This window comes from Panulirus ornatus, chromosome 11, assembly GCF_036320965.1.
Source record: "Panulirus ornatus isolate Po-2019 chromosome 11, ASM3632096v1, whole genome shotgun sequence".
Lineage (NCBI taxonomy): Eukaryota > Metazoa > Arthropoda > Malacostraca > Decapoda > Palinuridae > Panulirus > Panulirus ornatus.
In genome coordinates, this window is record NC_092234.1 from 14,063,024 (window position 1) to 14,088,380 (window position 25,357).

The window sequence follows — 25,357 nt, forward strand, 5'->3', positions numbered from 1 at the left end:
TTTAGCCATGGCCACCCCTTTGATGGGAGATCCTGAAGGGAACATGCATCAGATATACAGCAGAAACATAGAAATATTAGGCTTATTCTAAATCTAATTCTCATTTTTAACAAAAACTTTGATTTTGGGTTGATCTTTACCAATAATTTTTTTTTTCATGGGTTAATCTTTGCCCATAAATTCTAAAAAATTTCTAGGTCATTTCAAAGAGCATCACGAACTCTTCTTTCTGATTCCAAACATATAATGAAGTTTCATATAACATATGATATCCCCATAAAAAACCATTGTAATTATTCAAAAATCTTTTTCAAAACACCCATCAAGGCTGAGTTGAGAATGCTCAAGATTTCATTAGTGAAAAGGATCCAAGTACTCCACTTCAGAAACAAAGGCACCTACAGAGCACTCTTTTACAATGCTACAGCATTACCGGCTTTATTCCTGTCATGAAAAAACTTTAAAGAACAGGCGACAGATTAAGTGTGGAGCCCCAAAAGCATAAAACTCTTTCCCCCATACTGCACTAATAGCATATTACAGACTCTGCAAAAAAAAAAAAAAAAAAATTCAACAATTACCATTCAAAAGAATGCTATCATGTATCAGATTTTACTTGTGCAGCAAATCTAATCAACTGCTTATGCTGAGAACATAGTATGTATAGCAGAACAGTACAGTCTAAGATGTCAAATGACAAGATTTGCTACCACAGTTTCCCTGTGATATTGAGGAGGGATGCAAATTTTGCTCATTGTTCTTGTGTTTAATGATATCCCTATTTCTGTTTGAGCTGATATTCTTTCTCTACCATTAACTAAAAATGGGTCCAAAGATATTTTCCCCTTAACCAGAGGCTTGGAACCAAAAACATGAGATTTCAAGATGTGATGGCAGAGCCAGGTTCACCATAGGCACATTTCTCCTTCCTTCTCACATCTTCCTTGCCCAAAAAGCTGGGTCTCGTCAACCTAAGAAGACCTGATAGGACGGATTTTTCAAATCTTCGAGCTTCATTATGTTATCCCTGTGCTTTAAGTGAAGGGACAATGTTAGATGGAAAAAAAAGTGTCTGAATGGTACACCTCACATTTATAGACACATTTTCTTGTTTCTAAGCATGAATAGTGGCATTTTCATCCTGGGTCAACTTCGTAGGACTCATGGTTAGATACTGGTACAGGAAAAATAGCATCTAGAATAGAAACAGTGAAAATACTATAAGCTCATGATATAGCACGAGATAGGTACCAAAAAAGTTCGCAGTGTAGCAAACAGCACATTATCATGACATTCCATGCTCCTAGCTAATGTTTCCACCCACTACTTCTACCTAATTTTTCTACATAATGCTCCTATCTAATGTACCTACCTACTACTTCTATCTATTGCTCTTACCATTTTGCCAAAGGGCAGGGCTGGTGCATAGCACTCACATGCAGGAAAATCTAGAGTTACAAAGAACAAGGCACCTACAAGTTAATTAAGGCACACTTAAGCCAAATACTCTAGCATGGTGTTTGTACCCACATGACTCATTACTGAAAAATAGTTTAAATCATTAAACCTGCAAATTGCTGTAAGCTGCCTTTTCAGCACCTATCATCTCTACAACTAATCACAAGCCTCTATGCCGGGCTCATTTGACACTTCTTATGTGAACAGAGTATAGGATGAGATGGACTGATTCACCATCAGTGTTAGATCTTATCTTCAAACATGGATATTGAGAATAACATACATGTTACTCTATGCACTAGTCCTGCCTTTTGGCAAAATGGTAGGAGGTAGAAGTAGTAGGTTGGAGCATTAGATAGTAGTCATTAGGAACATTAGGTAGGAGCCTCTGCAAACACTGTGCTACACATGCCCTCTGCTGGTGGCCTGTTGAGGGTGAGGCATTAAAGGCTAAGAAAAGAAGCAGCACTGGAGTTCTTTAGTTATACTGTTGCCATGGCCACCCCTTTAAAGGAGTCCCAACTGGAACAGGCATCTGAGATATAGATTAGATATAGAATGAAGAGAGAAAAGAATGAGAATAGCAGGATGAGAAAGTTGGTACAAAGAAACTTTGAAAAGAATATTGGAGACAAGGAAAGAGAAAACGCAAAACTCTTCCATAAATTCACCAGGAACCCATTGTTAAAAAGCAGCGAATCACCCTATGCAATCCAAAGGGAAAACAGTAAAGAAAGATATAATGATATATATGGAAGTGAATAACACATTCAAAAGTGTTGTCACGATGGAAATCATCATAGCTCAAACTCCAGTGAGATGGAAAAGGGAGATGTCATAAATCATTGGAATAGAGTGAATTGGATCGATGTGGTATACCAGGGTCGACATGCTGTCAATGGATTGAATCAGGGCATGTGAAGCGTCTGGGGTAAACCATGGAAAGCTCTGTGGGGCCTGGATGTGGAAAGGGAGCTGTGGTTTCGGGCATTATTACATGACAGCTAGAGACTGAGAGTGAACGAATGGGGCCTTTGTTGTATTTTCCTAGTGCTACCTCGCATACATGAGGGGGAAGGAGGATGTTATTCCATGTGTGGCGAGGTGGCGATGGGAATAAATAAAGGCAGACAGTATGAATTATGTACATGTGTATATATGTATATGTCTGTGTGTGTATATATATGTGTACATTGAGATGTATAGGTATGTATATTTGCATGTGTGGACGTGCATGTATATACATGTGTATGGGGGTGGGTTGGGCCATTTCTTTCGTCTGTTTCCTTGCGCTACCTCGCAAACGCGGGAGACAGCGACAAAGCAAAATAATAAAAAAATAAATATATATATTTTCTCCCCTGGGGATAGGGGAGAAAGAATACTTCCCACGCATTCCTCACGTGTCATAGAAGGCGACTAAAGGGGACGGGAGCGGGGGGCTAGAAACCCTCCCCTCCTTGTATTTTGACTTTCTAAAAGGGGAAACAGAAGAAGGAGTCAAGTGGGGAGTGCCCATCCTTCTCGAAGGCTCAGATTGGGGTGTCTAAATGAGTGTGGATGTAACCAAGATGAGAAAAAAGGAGAGATAGGTAGTATGTTTGAGGAAAGGAACCTGGATGTTTTGGCTCTGAGTGAAACGAAGCTCAAGGGTAAATGGGAAGGGTGGTTTGGGAATGTCTTGGGAGTATAGTCAGGGGTTAGTGAGAGGACAAGAGCAAGAGGAGTAGCACTACTCCTGAAACAGGAGTTGTGGGAGTATGTGATACAGTGTAAGAAAATAAATTCTAGATTGATATGGGTAAAACTGAAAGTTGATGGAGAGAGATGGGTGATTATTGGTGCATATGCACCTGGGCATGAGAAGAAAGATCATGAGAGGCAAGTGTTTTGGGAGCAGCTGAATAAGTGTGTTAGTGGTTTTGATGCACAAGACCGGGTTATAGTGATGGGTGACTTGAATGCAAAGATGAGTAATGAGGCAGTTGAGGGAATAATTGGTATACATGGGGTGTTCAGTGTTGTAAATGGAAATGGTGAAGATCATGTAGATTTATGTGCTGAAAATGGACTGGTGGTTGGGAATACCAAGTTTAAAAAGCAAGATATACATAAGTATACGTATGTAAGTAGGAGAGATGGCCAGAGAGCGTTATTGGATTATGTGTTAATTGATAGGCGCGTGAAAGAGAGATGTTTGGATGTTAATGTGCTGAGAGGTGCAACTGGAGGGATGTCTGATCATTATCTTGTGGAGGCGAGGGTGAAGATTTGTAGGGGTTTTCAGAAAAGAAGAGAGAATGTTGGGGTGAAGAGAGTGGTGAGAGTAAGTGAGCTTGGGAAGGAGACTTGTGTGAGGAAGTACCATGAAAGACTGAGTACAGAATGGAAAAAGGTGAGAACAAAGGAGGTAAGGGGAGTTGGGGAGGAATGGGATGTATTTAGGGAAGCAGTGATGGCTTGCGCAAAAGATGCTTGTGGCATGAGAAGCATGGGAGGTGGGTTGATTAGAAAGGGTAGTGAGTGGTGGGATGAAGAAGTAAGATTATTAGTGAAAGAGAAGAGAGAGGCATTTGGACGATTTTTGCAGGGAAAAAATGCAAATGAGTGGGAGATGTATAAAAAAAATAAAGAGGCAGGAGGTCAAGAGAAAGGTGCAAGAGGTGAAAAAGAGGGCAAATGAGAGTTGGGGTGAGAGAGTATCATTAAATTTTAGGGAGGATAAAAAGATGTTCTGGAAGGAGGTAAATAAAGAGCGTAAGACAAGGGAGCAAATGGGAACTTCAGTGAAGGGGGCTAATGGGGAGGTGATAACAAGTAGGGGTGATGTGAGAAGGAGATGGAGTGAGTATTTTGAAGGTTTGTTCAATGTGTTTGATGATAGAGTGGCAGATATAGGGTGTTTTGGTTGAGGTGATGTGCAAAGTGAGAGGGTTAGGGAAAATGATTTGGTAAACAGAGAAGAGGTAGTAAAAGCTTTGCGGAAGATGAAAGCCAGCAAGGCAGCAGGTTTGGATGGTATTGCAGTGGAATTTATTAAAAAAGGGGGTGACTGTATTGTTGACTGGTTGGTAAGGTTATTTAATGTATGCATGATTCATGGTGAGGTGCCTGAGGATTGGCGGAATGCTTGCATAGTGCCATTGTACAAAGGCAGAGGGAATAAGAGTGAGTGCTCAAATTAGAGGTATAAGTTTGTTGAGTATTCCTGGTAAATTATATGGGAGGGTACATGTACAAAGCATCAGATTGGGGAAGAGCAGTGTTGTTTCAGAAGTGGTAGAGGATGTGTGGATCAGGTGTTTGCTTTGAAAAATGTATGTGAGAAATACTTAGAAAAGCAAATGGATTTGTATGCAGCATTTATGGATCTGGAGAAGGCATATGACAGAGTTGATAGAGATGCTCTGTGGAAGGTATTAAGAATATATGGTGTGGGAGGCAAGTTGTTAGAAGCACTGAAAAGTTTTTATCGAGGATGTAAGGCATGTGTACATGTAGGAAGAGAGGAAAGTGATTGGTTCTCAGTGAATGTAGGTTTGCGGCAGGGGTGTGTGAATGTTGTTTAATTTGTTTATGGATGGGGTTGTTAGGATGGTGAATGCAAGGGCTTTGGAAAGTGGAACAAGTATGCAGTCTGTTGTGGATGAGAGAGCTTGAGAAGTGAGTTAGTTGTCGTTTGCTGATGATACAGCGCTGGTGGTTGATTCATGTGAGAAACTGCAGAAGCTGGTGACTGAGTTTGGTAAAGTGTGTGAAAGAAGAAAGTTTAGAGTAAATGTGAATAAGAGCAAGGTTATTAGGTACAGTAGGGTTGAGGGTCAAGTCAACTGGGAAGTAAGTTGGAATGGAGAAAAACTGGAGGAAGTAAAGTGTTTTAGATATCTGGGAGTGGATCTGGCAGTGGATGGAACCATGAAAGCGGAAGTGAATCATAGGGTGGGGCAGGGGGCGAAAATTCTGGGAGCATTGAAGAATGTTTGGAAGTCGAGAACATTATCTCGGAAAGCAAAAATGGGTATGTTTGAAGGAATAGTGGTTCCAACAATGTTGTATGGTTGCGAGGCGTGGGCTATGGATAGAGTTGTTCGCAGGAGGGTGGATGTGCTGGAATTGAGATGTTTGAGGACAATATGTCGTCTGAGGTGGTTTGATCGAGTAAGTAATGTAAGGGTAAGAGAGATGTGTGGAAATAAAAAGAGTGTGGTTGAGAGAGCAGAAGAGGGTGTTTTGAAATGGTTTGGTCACATGGAGAGAATGAGTGAGGAAAGATTGACCAAGAGGATATATGTGTCAGAGGTGGAGGGAACGAGGAGAAGTGGGAGACCAAATTGGAGGTGGAAAGATGGAATGAAAAAGATTTTGAGTGATCGGGGCCTGAACATGCAGGAGGGTGAAAGACATGCAAGGAATAGAGTGAATTGGATCGATGTGGTATACCAGGGTCGACGTGCTGTCACTGGATTGAACCAGGGCATGTGAAGCGTCTGGGGTAAACCATGGAAAGTTCTGTGGGGCCTCGATGTGGAAAGGGAGCTGTGGTTTCGGGCATTATTACATGACAGCTAGAGACTGAGAGTGAACGAATGGGGCCTTTGTTGTCTTTTCCTAGTGCTACCTCGCACACATGAGGGGGAGGGGCTTGTTATTCCATGTGTGGCGAGGTGGTGATGGGAATTAATAAAGGCAGACAGTATGAATTATGTACATGTGTATATATGTATATGTCTGTGTGTGTATATATATATGTGTACATTGAGATGTATAGGTATGTATATTTGCGTGTGTGGATGTGTATGTATATACATGTGTATGTGGGTGGGTTGGGCCATTCTTTCGTCTGTTTCCTTGCGCTATCTCGTTAACGCGGGAGACAGCGACAAAGCAAAATAAATAAATAAATATCGAGAAAAGATATTAATGGTCTCATCCATACATGGCTTATGGTCCTGAAGAAATTTCAAAGGAATACAAAGGAATTCAAACAGCAACAGAGCACTCCTTTTGAAGCTGGAAGAGATTAAACATCATAAATCAATGTGGTAAAAGTAAGAATGTCCACATTCAAGAATGAAACCATTATAAATTTTTCATGTAGGTAAGGAAGTGCAAATAATGTCAGTCGTGAATTTTAAGCGAAACATCTATCAAGTCAATTCTTAAATGTATCTATGGGACTACTTTCAACAACTCTAACTGGTAAATCATTCCATATCTTAGCAATCCTGTTGAAAACAAAGTATTTCACCTCATTCAAGGCAAAATGTTTGTCCATGAGTTTCTAACCATTACTACGAGTGAAATCAGACAAACCTATCCCTATGTAAGCCATTAGATCGAGATTATCAAAACCTTTGATAATTCTGTATGCCTGTGTCAGACCACCTAACATTTGATTTTCAAAATCAATTAGGTTAAGTCATTTAATCAGCTCATGAGATATTTCTTAGTCTAGGAATCAATTTGGAATGTTGCCTCTGTACTCTCTCCATTCTATGTCTTTCCTCAAGTAGAATTACCCAGATTGAATATATTACTCCAGAGGGGATACACAAGTGACTTGTTAAGAGTAAGGATGAGTCACCTGGCCATAAATTTGATAGTCTTGCCTAAACATATAAAAATTTTGTTAGCCTTTTTAACTCCTTCACTACACTGTTCACTTGGCTTTAGATTGCCAGATTATTACTTCAAAGCCTTTTTCATCATTTCCCATTTGCAGGTCAACAGAATTCATACTGTAGCTTGCCTTTTCATTTTCACTAACAACATGTAAAACTGTACAATTATCAGTACTGAAATTCCTCTGCCAATCATGAGTCCAGTTCATCAGTTTGTCGATGTCTCTTTGAAATTGCAAACGTTCAATTTCTGTTGTAGCACCATATGTGCTGAATATGTGTGCACACACACTAGATAAACCACTTGAAATACTGTTTAAGATGTTGCAAGAGAGATGCAAATTGCCAAGGAAGTGGAAAAGGGAAAAAATCATACCTATCTATATAAAAAGGAGACTGGAAGCAGGAACAGAACTACAGACCAGTTTCTTTATCAACTGTGGTGTGTAAGGTTCTTGTTAAAATCAAAGACAATTAGAAAGCAAGAGGATGACTTTCACTAGAGGAGAAAGTACCCATGTAACAGACTGCACAATTCTAGGGGAAAGAGGTCATGTGTAACAAACACCTTGGAGTTTTACGAGAGAATGAACTCTTAGACAAAGAGGAAGGCTAGGTAGACTGTATCTGGACTGCCACTGTAATTGCATAGGAGGCTGATTAAGAATTTAAACCACCAGGCAGCAATAAGTGGGAAACTCATTCAATGGACAGAAGATTGCCTCAGTGTAAGGGAACAGAAGATGCATGTTAGAGAAGCCTTCTCCAAATGGGTTTGTGGTAACCAGCAGAAAGCCACAGGGTTCTTTTCTGGGACCATTACCTGTCTTGACCTAAGTAAATGACTTGCCTGAAGATATGGACTCCTACCTTAGTATATCTGCAGATGATGCAAAGGTCATGAGGGAAACTAATAATGAGGAGAACTGCATCAACTTACAAGGGGACTTAAACAAAGTTGGTCTCATACATATTTGTTGAAATTTAACCTAAGTAAATACAGCAATGAGGATGGGACTGAGTGACAGAAAGTGTCAGTATGATAACTGTCTCACAGGATATAAGTTTCAAGATTCTGTGTAAGTGAGAAGGACACAGGAGTCAACATCATCTTTAACCTATTGCTAGAATCCAATATCAAGAGAATAGTTACGGAGACATACTATCTGCAGGCAATTACTAGAATAGCTTTCAAAAATATTGTTAAGAAAATATCTAGCAAGCTATGCATATCATACATAAGGCAAACATCAAATATGCTTCCCAAGTTTTGGTCACCACAGTTAAAGGAAAACAGAGCTAACAGAGAGGGTCAAGAGTGAGGTAACATTGATGGTACCTGCAACATAATTAAAGGAGCTGAGTTGCAAGGAGAGTCTAAAGGCTTTAATCTGATTACAACCATTAAATTCAAAAACAGTTTGATGATGTAGAGGGTGAAGAGTTCTTCGAGATATGTAGGGATACAGCAGCCACAAGTCATGATATGAAAGTATACATGAAACTTGTTTAAAAAGATGTAAAGAAGTACTTTCATAGCATGTGAGTTATGGATGAATGGAACGAGATGTCTCAGGACATCATTAATACAGACAGCATGCATAAATTACAGAAGTTGCATTATGGTAGAGAATATTCAAAAGATGGGGCACCACAAGTGTAAAATTCCCTCCTAATACAGTACAAAATAGGTAATTACATGCATACATACTCATGAAGACAAAGAGATAAGTTAAAGGAGGGAGGGGGTGGAATTCTTCAAAAAGTTTTTTTTACTACTCCTGCAAAATAAAAAAATTTACTGTAATCTTCCCAAACTCAACAATCAGTATAATCTACTCAACTATACAAAACCTCAATTTTCTATGCACTCACCCATCTCTTCCTTTACTGACAATTTTAACTTCGTAGTAGTAAAGACCGCAGGCAGCAGGTATTGGATGGGTGGCACGAACACTAGCCGCATCTTTGTGATTCTTGCCATGTCCTGCAAAAATATTACAACTGTTAGTGTAAATCGAATCTTTTCAATCTATGCTGTAGTGGAGTAACTCCTCTTCCATTTAATCCTTTCCTAGTTTTACTAGAATGGTGTTTGTGTTAAAAAAAAAAATATACATCTTGCTTTAGAGGTTTATTTAACACTTTGATGACAATATATGTAGTGTCTGGAAAAAACTCTGTCTGCCTCCTCCATACATTTCTAAAGATGATGTCATACTTACATTTCAGCATTTTATGTATTTTTTGGCCTCTGATTACTATCTGCAGACATGGGAATAGCAAGGCTTCTGAAGTATTCTAGGTCCATGTTTTGGAACCACTGGGGTCTTGATCTCCTGAACGAGGCTAGGCTCTCATGAGGTACTGCTGCAAGCAGCTGCATGATTGTGCATTCTGAGCAACCAGTGTGCCAAGAAATCTCATGTATTACCACATTTTCTTGCTTCCAAGCAAGAATTTGGGTTTTCTACTCCTTAAAAAGGTGGAAGAAATTCAGTGCCTATAAGCAAAATACTGAAAATGAAGTGGCAAGCAGGACAAGTGACAAAAAAAAAAAAAAGCATCCTTCCCTCAAGATAGCCTGAGGCACATAAGATGGATTGCTGGTGATTACACTGTTAGAAATACTAGTCTTAGAAACCAGGTGTATGATGATTTCACCCTGAGAATGCCATATGCTTGTACCCACAGTAAACCTTAACAGTGCATTGCCTTTCAAAATATATGACAGGCAGACATGTTTTTTGTAGACACTGTACATCAGTGAGGTCTTATCATGTACAAAAACTTTATATTCAATATAATGCTTTACATCTGCCTGCGTATATATTCGTATACCTTACTCCTGGCTGATTTGAGAAGCATGAAGTCGAGTTGTTGTGTTATTACTCTTTTAAGTCTTGTTAATGGAGGCTGTAGCCTACAGGCCTATATAACCAACATATTCTGGCTGATCTGGTGCACTCTATTTATATTTACATACAGCCATTTTAAATTTCTCCACTGTTAAGCTTATGGCTGATTTGGTGCACTTTGTATATACTTATACACAGCCCTTTTAAATTTCTCCGCTGTTAGATTTAACATTTCAAAAGGCTGCAGACAGTGTATCATATACTTTTGGGCCCTGAATGTTGTGTCATCATTTACCGAGCTTATTACACCTTCAGATTTCATCGGTAGTATTTTACAAAACCTTCCATGTTTATCATGCCAACAGCAACATGTTTTTATGGTAAGCTGGAAACGAATCCTTTGACTATTTTTACAATACCTTACCTTACAATAAATCTCTCTCATATGCACTTCCAAGTATTCCAGTTATCAGTCACTCTAGTACCTTAGATCCCTGACAATTTCAATACAGGCTTTGAAAGACTTTTACACACCTACTTGAACTCAATTCCTTACACCCTAACAGTCCAACTTTTCATCATAAGTACCATTCCTTTTTTTCACTCTCACTAAACCCAGACTTTAACTAATGAATATTCCCAAATTATTCCGATTCATTCCCCTTCACTCAAAGCTGTAATATCTTAGTTTCTATACACCTATTTCTCCCTTCTCATCATGGTCAAATCCATACCCATTCAGACACCACAGCCTAAACCTTTTCAAGATAAATCCTCACCCATTCAACGGTACAACATGCAAATGATATGTGGCTAGAATTCTTATCTCCTACTCATTACCAAGGACCAGGGGAGATCTAGCAGACCCTGCAAGTTTGTTTTAGTTGGTTCCATTATTTTCTGACTATGAAAGAAATTCTCAGGGAACATAATAAATATGCACTGCAAACACCTGAAAATGAAAAAAACATAAATCATCCACAAGCTCATTAAAAGTATTAGATGTGGAAGTGAGGCATCAACATGGGCCTTTGGATTTCTAATAAGTGAACTATATATTATGCAAACTCATAGAATTTTACACAATTACCAATAATGGAGGCCATATTACCAACACCAAAATTTTTTGGGTTAAGTAATGTAAGAAAAAAAGTTAAAATGCAAAACATCAGCAGAACCTATGAGAACCTCACGTAGCCTTCACAGTACCAAAATCTACAGTAGAAATTTGTGAACATTAATGTGGTCTAATGCTAGAGACATTGTGGAAAAGTTGGATGGTAGCATGAACAGCAACTAAGTCTCTTATGTGACTAATAGTATTCTTTAGCTTTATACAGAACTTTATAGTCATGCCTGCAAATACTTGTGGAACCCTAATCAATGTCTTTCTTCCTTTATTCTTACTTATTTTCTTTTCATCTGAGATGGCCATGTTTTCCTATGCTATTTAAGTCATTATGAAAAAAATCAACCCCATATTTACCCTAATATTCATAACCCTCACTAACACCATTCTTCTAAGCTACTTTTATTATAAATGTTCACTATTTCCAGCATGAGCCAGATAGCAACCAGAACAGATGGCTGAACCTTAGATTTCCATTTGGCTCTTTCCACTATTCCTTATTTTGGAAAGCAATGCAAGAGAGGAATATTTCTCGACTCCATTCTTGCCACTCTCAGTTGCCTTCTATAACACACAGGAGGCATACTCCACAAATTTTATTCAGTCCTTTAAACAGCTTACTCTATTGAAAATAAAATTACAAACTAATCAAATCTAGTTGTATGGTGTACCAGTAATAAAACAAATAAGTTACTATTAATGCTCACAATCAAACCACCCAGCATTACTCTATTTCCCTATAATTTGCATCATTCCATACAGTTACATTTCACACTTAAAAAAACGTAGCAGGCCTATACTTGAACTTTGCCCAAATAGTCTGGTGCATATACTGTTTACTTTTTTCCTGCACCACTTTAAGACCAGTTATGGATTTTTCAACTCATGTACTCAATGAAAATCAAATATCAAATTTTGATGAACAAAAAAGAAAGCTCAAAAAGTCCATTGGAAATCACCAGAAAGCTCCTAACAGCTGTCATCTTCAAGTGCAGGATGTGAGGGATTATAAATCAAACCAATTGACAATACTAGGGAACTCTGTTCCCCAGGCACCTAAAAATTTGACCCCAACCAATAAGTTCCCTAACATTTATCAATACCAGTAAGCCTAATTGAATGTATCTTAACAGCCTAACCAAGCAAAACATTTGAAACAAAAATATTAGCCAGGGCAAAATTCTTTGTTATTAGAAGATGAGATGTCATAAGGGGTCGAGGTTTTAGTCAATTATGTTCCCTCAGCCCCATGACTGTGGTCTACCTTACCCTAGAGTTGGGCAAAAAAGTATTTCAAAACAACCGAAGATAAATCCTACATTAAAAATACTGGCAATATACCCATGAACCCATGTGTGCCAAAATGTTTGTAGAAATAACCTCTAAATATATATATATATATATATATATATATATATATATATATATATATATATATATATATATATATATATATATATACATTTTTTTTTTTTTTTTATACTTTGTCGCTGTCTCCCGCGTTTGCGAGGTAGCGCAAGGAAACAGACGAAAGAAATGGCCCAACCCCCCCCCCATATACATGTATATACATACGTCCACACACGCAAATATACATACCTACACAGCTTTCCATGGTTTACCCCAGACGCTTCACATGCCTTGATTCAATCCACTGACAGCACGTCAACCCCGGTATACCACATCGCTCCAATTCACTCTATTCCTTGCCCTCCTTTCACCCTCCTGCATGTTCAGGCCCCGATCACACAAAATCTTTTTCACTCCATCTTTCCACCTCCAATTTGGTCTCCCTCTTCTCCTTGCTCCCTCCACCTCCGACACATATATCCTCTTGGTCAATCTTTCCTCACTCATCCTCTCCATGTGCCCAAACCACTTCAAAACACCCTCTTCTGCTCTCTCAACCACGCTCTTTTTATTTCCACACATCTCTCTTACCCTTACGCTACTCACTCGATCAAACCACCTCACACCACACATTGTCCTCAAACATCTCATTTCCAGCACATCCATCCTCCTGCGCACAACTCTATCCATAGCCCACGCCTCGCAACCATACAACATTGTTGGAACCACTATTCCTTCAAACATACCCATTTTTGCTTTCCGAGATAATGTTCTCGACTTCCACACATTCTTCAAGGCCCCCAGAATTTTCGCCCCCTCCCCCACCCTATGATCCACTTCTGCTTCCATGGTTCCATCCGCTGCCAGATCCACTCCCAGATATCTAAAACACTTCACTTCCTCCAGTTTTTCTCCATTCAAACTCACCTCCCAATTGACTTGACCCTCAACCCTACTGTACCTAATAACCTTGCTCTTATTCACATTTACTCTTAACTTTCTTCTTCCACACACTTTACCAAACTCAGTCACCAGCTTCTGCAGTTTCTCACATGAATCAGCCACCAGCGCTGTATCATCAGCGAACAACAACTGACTCACTTCCCAAGCTCTCTCATCCCCAACAGACTTCATACTTGCCCCTCTTTCCAAAACTCTTGCATTTACCTCCCTAACAACCCCATCCATAAACAAATTAAACAACCATGGAGACATCACACACCCCTGCCGCAAACCTACATTCACTGAGAACCAATCACTTTCCTCTCTTCCTACACGTACACATGCCTTACATCCTCGATAAAAACTTTTCACTGCTTCTAACAACTTTCCTCCCACACCATATATTCTTAATACCTTCCACAGAGCATCTCTATCAACTCTATCATATGCCTTCTCCAGATCCATAAATGCTACATACAAATCCATTTGCTTTTCTAAGTATTTCTCACATACATTCTTCAAAGCAAACACCTGATCCACACATCCTCTACCACTTCTGAAACCACACTGCTCTTCCCCAATCTGATGCTCTGTACATGCCTTCTCCCTCTCAATCAATACCCTCACATATAATTTACCAGGAATACTCAACAAACTTATACCTCTGTAATTTGAGCATTCACTCTTATCCCCTTTGCCTTTGTACAATGGCACTATGCACGCATTCCGCCAATCCTCAGGCACCTCACCATGAGTCATACATACATTAAATAACCTTACCAACCAGTCAACAATACAGTCACCCCCTTTTTTAATAAATTCCACTGCAATACCATCCAAACCTGCTGCCTTGCTGGCTTTCATCTTCCGCAAAGCTTTCACTACCTCTTCTCTGTTTACCAAATCATTTTCCCTAACCCTCTCACTTTGCACACCACCTCGACCAAAACACCCTATATCTGCCACTCTATCATCAAACACATTCAACAAACCTTCAAAATACTCACTCCATCTCCTTCTCACATCACCACTACTTGTTATCACCTCCCCATTTGCGCCCTTCACTGAAGTTCCCATTTGCTCCTTTGTCTTACGCACTTTATTTACCTCCTTCCAGAACATCTTTTTATTCTCCCTAAAATTTAATGATACTCTCTCACCCCAACTCTCATTTGTCCTTTTTTTCCCCTATACACATATACATATATACATATATATATATATATATATATATATATATATATATATATATATACATATATATGTAGGTTTGCGGCAGGGGTGTGTGATGTCTCCATGGTTGTTTAATTTGTTTATGGATGGGGTTGTTAGGGAGGTAAATGCAAGAGTTTTGGAAAGAGGGGCAAGTATGAAGTCTGTTGGGGATGAGAGAGCTTGGGAAGTGAGTCAGTTGTTGTTCGCTGATGATACAGCGCTGGTGGCTGATTCATGTGAGAAACTGCAGAAGCTGGTGACTGAGTTTGGTAAAGTGTGTGGAAGAAGAAAGTTAAGAGTAAATGTGAATAAGAGCAAGGTTATTAGGTACAGTAGGGTTGAGGGTCAAGTCAATTGGGAGGTGAGTTTGAATGGAGAAAAACTGGAGGAAGTGAAGTGTTTTAGATATCTGGGAGTGGACCTGGCAGCGGATGGAACCATGGAAGCGGAAGTGGATCATAGGGTGGGGGAGGGGGCGAAAATTCTGGGGGCCTTGAAGAATGTGTGGAAGTCGAGAACATTATCTCGGAAAGCAAAAATGGGTATGTTTGAAGGAATGGTGGTTCCAACAATGTTGTATGGTTGCGAGGCGTGGGCTATGGATAGAGTTGTGCGCAGGAGGATGGATGTGCTGGAAATGAGATGTTTGAGGACAATGTGTGGTGTGAGGTGGTTTGATCGAGTGAGTAACGTAAGGGTAAGAGAGATGTGTGGAAATAAAAAGAGCGTGGTTGAGAGAGCAGAAGAGGGTGTTTTGAAGTGGTTTGGGCACATGGAGAGAATGAGTGAGGAAAGATTGACCAAGAGGATATATGTGTCGGAGGTGGAGGGAACGAGGAGAAGAGGGAGACCAAATTGGAGGTGGAAAGATGGAGTGAAAAAGATTTTGTGTGATCGGGGCCTGAACATGCAGGAGGGTGAAAGGAGGGCAAGGAATAGAGTGAATTGGAGCGATGTGGTATACCGGGGTTGATGTGCTGTCAGTGGATTGAATCAAGGCATGTGAAGCGTCTGGGGTAAACCATGGAAAGTTGTGTAGGTATGTATATTTGCGTGTGTGGACGTATGTATATACATGTGTATGGGGGGGGGTTGGGCCATTTCTTTTCTTTTCTTTTTTTTTTTATACTTTGTCGCTGTCTCCCGCGTTTGCGAGGTAGCACAAGGAAACAGACGAAAGAAATGGCCCAACCCACCCCCATACACATGTATATGCATACGTCCACACATGCAAATATACATACCTACACAGCTTTCCATGGTTTACCCCAGACGCTTCACATGCCTTGATTCAATCCACTGACAGCACGTCAGCCCCGGTATACCACATCGCTCCAATTCACTCTATTCCTTGCCCTCCTTTCACCCTCCTGCATGTTCAGGCCCCGATCCCACAAAATCTTTTTCACTCCATCTTTCGACCTCCAATATGGTCTCCCTCTTCTCCTTGTTCCCTCCACCTCCGACAGATATATCCTCTTGGTCAATCTTTCCTCACTCATCCTCTCCATGTGCCCAAACCACTTCAAAACACCCTCTTCTGCTCTCTCAACCACGCTCTTTTTATTTCCACACATCTCTCTTACCCTTACGTTACTCACTCGATCAAACCACCTCACACCACACATTGTCCTCAAACATCTCATTTCCAGCACATCCATCCTCCTGCGCACAACTCTATCCATAGCCAACGCCTCGCAACCATACAACATTGTTGGAACCACTATTCCTTCAAACATACCCATTTTTGCTTTCCGAGATAATGTTCTCGACTTCCACACATTCTTCAAGGCCCCCAGAATTTTCGCCCCCTCCCCCACCCTATGATCCACTTCCGCTTCCATGGTTCCATCCGCTGCCAGATCCACTCCCAGATATCTAAAACACTTCACTTCCTCCAGTTTTTCTCCATTCAAACTCACCTCCTAATTGACTTGACCCTCAACCCTACTGTACCTAATAACCTTGCTCTTATTCACATTTACTCTTAACTTTCTTCTTCCACACACTTTACCAAACTCAGTCACCAGCTTCTTCAGTTTCTCACATGAATCAGCCACCAGCGCTGTGTCATCAGCGAACAACAACTGACTCACTTCCCAAGCTCTCTCATCCCCAACAGACTTCATACTTGCCCCTCTTTCCAAAACTCTTGCATTTACCTCCCTAACAACCCCATCCATAAACAAATTAAACAACCATGGAGACATCACACACCCCTGCCGCAAACCTACATATTTGGAAAGTGTTTTAGATATCTGGGAGTGGATCTGGCAGCGGATGGAACCATGGAAGCAGAAGTGGATCATAGGGTGGGGGAGGGGGCGAAAATGCTGGGAGCCTTGAAGAATGTGTGGAAGTCGAGAACATTATCTTGGAAAGCAAAAATGGGTATGTTTGAAGGAATAGTGGTTCCAACAATGTTGTATGGTTGCGAGGCATGGGCTATGGATAGAGTTGTGCGCAGGAGGATGGATGTGCTGGAAATGAGATGTTTGAGAACAATGTGTGGTGTGAGGTGATTTGATCGAGTATGTAACGTAAGGGTACGAGAGATGTGTGGAAATAAAAAGAGCGTGGTTGAGAGAGCAGAAGATGGTGTTTTGAAGTGGTTTGGGCACATGGAGAGAATGAGTGAGGAAAGATTGACCAAGAGGATATATGTGTCAGAGGTAGAGGGAACGAGGAGAAGTGGGAGACCAAATTGGAGGTGGAAAGATGGAGTGAAAAAGATATTGTGTGATCGGGGCCTGAACATGCAGGAGGGTGAAAGGAGGGCAAGGAATAGAGTGAATTGGATCGATGTGGTATACCGGGGTTGACGTGCTGTCAGTGGATTGAACCAGGGCATGTGAAGCGTCTGGGGTAAACCATGGAAAGCTGTGTAGGTATGTATATTTGTGTGTGTGGACATATGTATATACATGTGTATGGGGGTGGGTTGGGCCATTTCTTTCGTCTGTTTCCTTGCGCTACCTTGCAAACGCGGGAGACAGCGACAAAGCAAAAAAAAAAAAAAAAATATATATATATATATATATATATATATATATATATATATATATATATATACGTGTAGGAAGAGAGGAAAGTGATTGGTTCTCAGTAAATGTAGGTTTGCGGCAGGGGTGTGTGATGTCTCCATGGTTGTTTAATTTGTTTATGGATGGGGTTGTTAGGGAGGTAAATGCAAGAGTTTTGGAAAGAGGGGCAAGTATGAAGTCTGTTGGGGATGAGAGAGCTTGGGAAGTGAGTCAGTTGTTGTTCGCTGATGATACAGCGCTGGTGGCTGATTCATGTGAGAAACTGCAGAAGCTGGTGACTGAGTTTGGTAAAGTGTGTGGAAGAAGAAAGTTAAGAGTAAATGTGAATAAGAGCAAGGTTATTAGGTACAGTAGGGTTGAGGGTCAAGTCAATTGGGAGGTGAGTTTGAATGGAGAAAAACTGGAGGAAGTGAAGTGTTTTAGATATCTGGGAGTGGATCTGGCAGCGGATGGAACCATGGAAGCGGAAGTGGATCATAGGGTGGGGGAGGGGGCGAAAATTCTGGGGGCCTTGAAGAATGTGTGGAAGTCGAGAACATTATCTCGGAAAGCAAAAATGGGTATGTTTGAAGGAATAGTGGTTCCAACAATGTTGTATGGTTGCGAGGCGTGGGCTATGGATAGAGTTGTGCGCAGGAGGATGGATGTGCTGGAAATGAGATGTTTGAGGACAATGTGTGGTGTGAGGTGGTTTGATCGAGTGAGTAACGTAAGGGTAAGAGAGATGTGTGGAAATAAAAAGAGCGTGGTTGAGAGAGCAGAAGAGGGTGTTTTGAAGTGGTTTGGGCACATGGAGAGAATGAGTGAGGAAAGATTGACCAAGAGGATATATGTGTCGGAGGTGGAGGGAACGAGGAGAAGAGGGAGACCAAATTGGAGGTGGAAAGATGGAGTGAAAAAGATTTTGTGTGATCGGGGCCTGAACATGCAGGAGGGTGAAAGGAGGGCAAGGAATAGAGTGAATTGGAGCGATGTGGTATACCGGGGTTGACGTGCTGTCAGTGGATTGAATCAGGGCATGTGAAGCGTCTGGGGTAAACCATGGAAAGCTGTGTAGGTATGTATATTTGCGTGTGTGGACGTATGTATATACATGTGTATGGGGGGGGTTGGGCCATTTCTTTCGCCTGTTTCCTTGCACTACCTCGCAAACGCGGGAGACAGCGACAAAGTATAATAAAATATAAAATAATATATATATATATATATATATATATATATATATATATATATATATATATATGAGAAGAGTGGGAGGTGGGTTGATTAGAGAGGGTAGTGAGTGGTGGGATGAAGAAGTAAGATTATTAGTGAAAGAGAAGAGAGAGGCATTTGGACGATTTTTGCAGGGAAAAAATGCAATTGAGTGGGAGATGTATAAAAGTAAGAGACAGGAGGTCAAGAGAAAGGTGCAAGAGGTGAAAAAGAGGGCAAATGAGAGTTGGGGTGAGAGAGTATCATTAAATTTTTGGGAGAAGAAAAAGATGTTCTGGAAGGAGGTAAATAAAGTGCGTAAGACAAGGGAGCAAATGGGAACTTCAGTGAAGGGCGCAAAAGGGGAGGTGATAACAAGTAGGGGTGATGTGAGAAGGAGATGGAGTGAGTATTTTGAAGGTTTGTTCAATGTGTTTGATGATAGAGTGGCAGATATAGGGTGTTTTGGTCGAGGTGGTGTGCAAAGTGAGAGGGTTAGGGAAAATGATTTGGTAAACAGAGAAGAGGTAGTAAAAGCTTTGCGGAAGATGAAAACCGGCAAGGCAGCAGGTTTGGATGGTATTGCAGTGGAATTTATTAAAAAAGGGGGTGACTGTATTATTGACTGGTTGGTAAGGTTATTCAATGTATGTATGCCTCATGGCGAGGTGCCTGAGGATTGGCGGAATGCCAGCATAGTGCCATTGTACAAAGGCAAAGGGGATAAGAGTGAGTGCTCAAATTACAGAGGTGTATAAGTTTGTTGAGTATTCCTGGTAAATTATATGGGAGGGTATTGATTGAGAGGGTGAAGGCATGTACAAAGCATCAGATTGGGGAAGAGCAGTGTGGTTTCAGAAGTGGTAGAGGATGTGTGGATCAGGTGTTTGCTTTGAAGAATGCATGTGAGAAATACTTAGAAAAGCAAATGGATTTGTATGTAGCATTTATGGATCTGGAGAAGGCATATGATAGAGTTGATAGAGATGCTCTGTGGAAAGTATTAACAATATATGGTGTGGGAGGCAAGTTGCTAGAAGCAGTGAAAAGTTTTTATCGAGGATGTAAGGCATGTGTACGTGTAGGAAGAGAGGAAAGTGATTGGTTCTCAGTGAATGTAGGTTTGCGGCAGGGGTGTGTGATGTCTCCATGGTTGTTTAATTTGTTTATGGATGGGGTTGTTAGGGAGGTGAATGCAAGAGTTTTGGAAAGAGGGGCAGGTATGAAGTCTGTTGGGGATGAGAGAGCTTGGGAAGTGAGTCAGTTGTTGTTCGCTGATGATACAGCGCTGGTGGCTGATTCATGTGAGAAACTGCAGAAGCTGGTGACTGAGTTTGGTAAAGTGTGTGAAAGAAGAAAGTTAAGAGTAAATTTGAATAAGAGCTAGGTTATTAGGTACAGTAGGGTTGAGGGTCAAGTCAATTGGGAGGTAAGTTTGAATGGAGAAAAACTGGAGGAAGTAAAGTGTTTTAGATATCTGGGAGTGGATCTGGCAGCGGATGGAACCATGGAAGCGGAAGTGGATCATAGGGTGGAGGAGGGGGCGAAAATCCTGGGAGCCTTGAAGAATGTGTGGAAGTCGAGAACATTATCTCGGAAAGCAAAAATGGGTATGTTTGAAGGAATAGTGGTTCCAACAATGTTGTATGGTTGAGAGGCGTGGGCTATGGATAGAGTTGTGCGCAGGAGGATGGATGTGCTGGAAATGAGATGTTTGAGGACAATGTGTGGTGTGAGGTGGTTTGATCGAGTAAGTAACGTAAGGGTAAGAGAGATGTGTGGAAATAAAAAGAGCGTGGTTGAGAGAGCAGAAGAGGGTGTTTTGAAAGTGGTTTGGGCACATGGAGAGCATGAGTGAGGAAAGATTGATCAAGAGGATATATGTGTCGGAGGTGGAGGGAACGAGAAGTGGGAGACCAAATTGGAGGTGGAAAGATGGAGTGAAAAAGATTTTGTGTTATCAGGGCCTGAACATACAGGAGGGTGAAAGGAGGGCAAGGAATAGAGTGAATTGGATCGATGTGGTATACCAGGGCTGACGTGCTGTCAGTGGATTGAATCAGGGCATGTGAAGCGTCTGGGGTAAACCATGGAAAGCTGTGTAGGTATGTATATTTGCGTGTGTGGACGTATGTATATACATGTGTATGGGGGGGGTTGGGCCATTTCTTTCGTCTGTTTCCTTGCGCTACCTCGCAAACGCGGGAGACAGCGACAAAGTATAATAAAATATAAAATATATATATATATATATATATATATATATATATATATATATATATATATATGAGAAGAGTGGGAGGTGGGTTGATTAGAGAGGGTAGTGAGTGGTGGGATGAAGAAGTAAGATTATTAGTGAAAGAGAAGAGAGAGGCATTTGGACGATTTTTGCAGGGAAAAAATGCAATTGAGTGGGAGATGTATAAAAGTAAGAGACAGGAGGTCAAGAGAAAGGTGCAAGAGGTGAAAAAGAGGGCAAATGAGAGTTGGGGTGAGAGAGTATCATTAAATTTTTGGGAGAAGAAAAAGATGTTCTGGAAGGAGGTAAATAAAGTGCGTAAGACAAGGGAGCAAATGGGAACTTCAGTGAAGGGCGCAAAAGGGGAGGTGATAACAAGTAGGGGTGATGTGAGAAGGAGATGGAGTGAGTATTTTGAAGGTTTGTTCAATGTGTTTGATGATAGAGTGGCAGATATAGGGTGTTTTGGTCGAGGTGGTGTGCAAAGTGAGAGGGTTAGGGAAAATGATTTGGTAAACAGAGAAGAGGTAGTAAAAGCTTTGCGGAAGATGAAAACCGGCAAGGCAGCAGGTTTGGATGGTATTGCAGTGGAATTTATTAAAAAAGGGGGTGACTGTATTATTGACTGGTTGGTAAGGTTATTCAATGTATGTATGCCTCATGGCGAGGTGCCTGAGGATTGGCGGAATGCCAGCATAGTGCCATTGTACAAAGGCAAAGGGGATAAGAGTGAGTGCTCAAATTACAGAGGTGTATAAGTTTGTTGAGTATTCCTGGTAAATTATATGGGAGGGTATTGATTGAGAGGGTGAAGGCATGTACAAAGCATCAGATTGGGGAAGAGCAGTGTGGTTTCAGAAGTGGTAGAGGATGTGTGGATCAGGTGTTTGCTTTGAAGAATGCATGTGAGAAATACTTAGAAAAGCAAATGGATTTGTATGTAGCATTTATGGATCTGGAGAAGGCATATGATAGAGTTGATAGAGATGCTCTGTGGAAAGTATTAACAATATATGGTGTGGGAGGCAAGTTGCTAGAAGCAGTGAAAAGTTTTTATCGAGGATGTAAGGCATGTGTACGTGTAGGAAGAGAGGAAAGTGATTGGTTCTCAGTGAATGTAGGTTTGCGGCAGGGGTGTGTGATGTCTCCATGGTTGTTTAATTTGTTTATGGATGGGGTTGTTAGGGAGGTGAATGCAAGAGTTTTGGAAAGAGGGGCAGGTATGAAGTCTGTTGGGGATGAGAGAGCTTGGGAAGTGAGTCAGTTGTTGTTCGCTGATGATACAGCGCTGGTGGCTGATTCATGTGAGAAACTGCAGAAGCTGGTGACTGAGTTTGGTAAAGTGTGTGAAAGAAGAAAGTTAAGAGTAAATTTGAATAAGAGCTAGGTTATTAGGTACAGTAGGGTTGAGGGTCAAGTCAATTGGGAGGTAAGTTTGAATGGAGAAAAACTGGAGGAAGTAAAGTGTTTTAGATATCTGGGAGTGGATCTGGCAGCGGATGGAACCATGGAAGTGGAAGTGGATCATAGGGTGGAGGAGGGGGCGAAAATCCTGGGAGCCTTGAAGAATGTGTGGAAGTCGAGAACATTATCTCGGAAAGCAAAAATGGGTATGTTTGAAGGAATAGTGGTTCCAACAATGTTGTATGGTTGAGAGGCGTGGGCTATGGATAGAGTTGTGCGCAGGAGGATGGATGTGCTGGAAATGAGATGTTTGAGGACAATGTGTGGTGTGAGGTGGTTTGATCGAGTAAGTAACGTAAGGGTAAGAGAGATGTGTGGAAATAAAAAGAGCGTGGTTGAGAGAGCAGAAGAGGGTGTTTTGAAATGGTTTGGGCACATGGAGAGCATGAGTGAGGAAAGATTGATCAAGAGGATATATGTGTCGGAGGTGGAGGGAACGAGAAGTGGGAGACCAAATTGGAGGTGGAAAGATGGAGTGAAAAAGATTTTGTGTTATCGGGGCCTGAACATACAGGAGGGTGAAAGGAGGGCAAGGAATAGAGTGAATTGGATCGATGTGGTATACCAGGGCTGACGTGCTGTCAGTGGATTGAATCAGGGCATGTGAAGCGTCTGGGGTAAACCATGGAAAGCTGTGTAGGTATGTATATTTGCGTGTGTGGACGTATGTATATACATGTGTATGGGGGTTGGTTGGGCCATTTCTTTCGTCTGTTTCCTTGCGCTACCTCGCAAACACGGGAGACAGCGACAAAGCAAAAAAAAAAATATATATATATATATATATATATATATATATATATATATATATATATATATAACTTTTGTCCAATTAAAGCAGATAATAACATGGTGGGACTCTGGTAAAACTACCAATTTAACAATGGCAGCCACCAAACAACAATTATGGAATTATCATATTCTATAATGCTTTCAAGCTATAATTATAATGATCTGAGATGTTCAGCTAATCAAATGTAACTACAGCATTATGATTATCAGTTTGATATAGAATAACTGGTAAATCACCAGTCTAGCTATGTATCCAAACTAGCTTTGAGAATTACATGATTCTGCTCTGCAATTGTGATGAGAAACAGAATAAGAGTTTTTATTCTGCACTATCCAATGAAGCAATAATGATGAGGATTACGAATATCAGAGAAAATGCAGTCTTGATTAATGAAAAAATAGGATAAACAATCATAACATACCAATACAACATATGAAAATCTCTCCTATGCTCCTAGTTTGAGTTGTTGGTCAAAAAAAGCAGTTGGAAGCAATGTGGTTACCAGGTGGTGTTATGGGAGGCTGGGTGGGGTTGTGAGCAGCTACTCATCTGTCATCTGTTTGATAACAACTGTCAGCAGTTGGCAAACTGTTCAACCATGGGTGTGTCTGGTCAGTTTTGACCAAAATATTAAAAATTCAAATAAACCTTGGCTACTAGAAAAGCTGGATGAAGTTTTCATTGATTCTATTCTTTTTTGTACGGCATTTCACCAAAATTTACAATGGTCAATCCAAAACAAACCCTGATATTCATAACTCACGCAATCATCACCTTACTTAATATTGTGCATGAAAGTTTATGCTCAAAATCATATTCAAAAACTTTTATGACTCCCTTTCAAATTACCCATAACTCTTTCAATTACTAACACCACTGCAGTACAAAATTACTGAATATCCAGTTTCAAACCCCAAGTTAGCTATTCAGTTCCTAAATAATAAAATGTTCTCATATCACTCAACTAACATCCTAATGACTTCATTGACAGCCCTTCACTTAAACACCTGCGAAGCGAAATATACTATACATGATCTCATTAAATTTCGAGAATGGCACTTCAAACCCCACATGCTCTGCTAATCCACACGAGCAAAAATACCTGACAACTTTATTCGAGTGACTTAACTACATGTCTCGCTAACATTAGAAAAGTGAACCATTCAGGTGGCTTAATGAACTATGTTGGAGTGTTCACCTTGAATGAGAACACTAGAGGCCCGTCAAGGTTTGCTGCGTGGTAACAATTGTCTCAACTCTCCTCGCGAATGCTGTGCGTCGCAATCAGCTGATCGCACCAAAAACACAAACAAAGAACTCGAACCCCCTTAATTAACATTCAATATCCACTGTATAATACCATTTACGGTAAAGATTTTCCAAAGCAGGTTTCAGCAAGAGTTCTTCTATCATTTTAGTACTGAGAAATATCCATAAGCATTTATCTGGAAAGACTAGCAACCACAATAATAACATAAACAAAGACCCAAGTCAAGTCACTTACCCTTGTAGTGAACTCTGAGGTTATTTTGTGATAAACCAATGAAACTGTATTTGTCTTTGCTACTCCAGCATCTTGGAAGAGGTGTCTCTTCCTCATTTACCATGGGATATAATGCCTTAATTGGATCTTGTCCACTGTGAGGGACATAAAGTGGAGGCTCTACGCTACACCTTCCACTACTTGTCGCCATTTTCACCAGTTACTGACATTCCAATAATTTTACCACACAATCCTAAAATCTAACTCTTTCAGTAAGTATTGTAAAATTAAGTAACATTACAGAAAAGGAATTGATTTTCATTAGATACATTCTAAGTAATTGTCTCTCAAGTAGAAAATTTATTCATTCTTCAATCCGGACAAAACTGACTTAGTTGAAACAACTTATACGAAAAAATGAATCCCACACTAGCTCGTTAATGGCGCGCTATTCAAACCGTTCAGATAAGTCAAGGGGCCAAGGTTAGCACTTACAATCCTTTTCATGGTAGTCTATTCCATCAAATGAAATTAACTGTACAATTACACATGCTGATCAAATAATCA

The 25,357-nt window shown here is 40.6% G+C and overlaps 1 protein-coding gene across 1 annotated transcript in view; it reads right to left on the reverse strand.

Annotated features, from left to right (window-relative positions):
• The window catches only part of RanBPM (Ran-binding protein M), a 149,888-nt gene extending 124,865 nt beyond the window's left edge, over positions 1-25,023 (reverse strand). The window contains exons 1-2 of the mRNA XM_071666611.1: positions 24,812-25,023; positions 8,955-9,066 (exon numbers count right to left, since the gene is read on the reverse strand). Coding sequence (XP_071522712.1) covers positions 8,955-9,066; positions 24,812-25,001 — 302 coding nt within the window. The 5' untranslated portion in view covers positions 25,002-25,023. The remainder of the gene's footprint in view (positions 1-8,954; positions 9,067-24,811) is intronic.
• Positions 25,024-25,357: the final 334 nt, after the last annotated feature.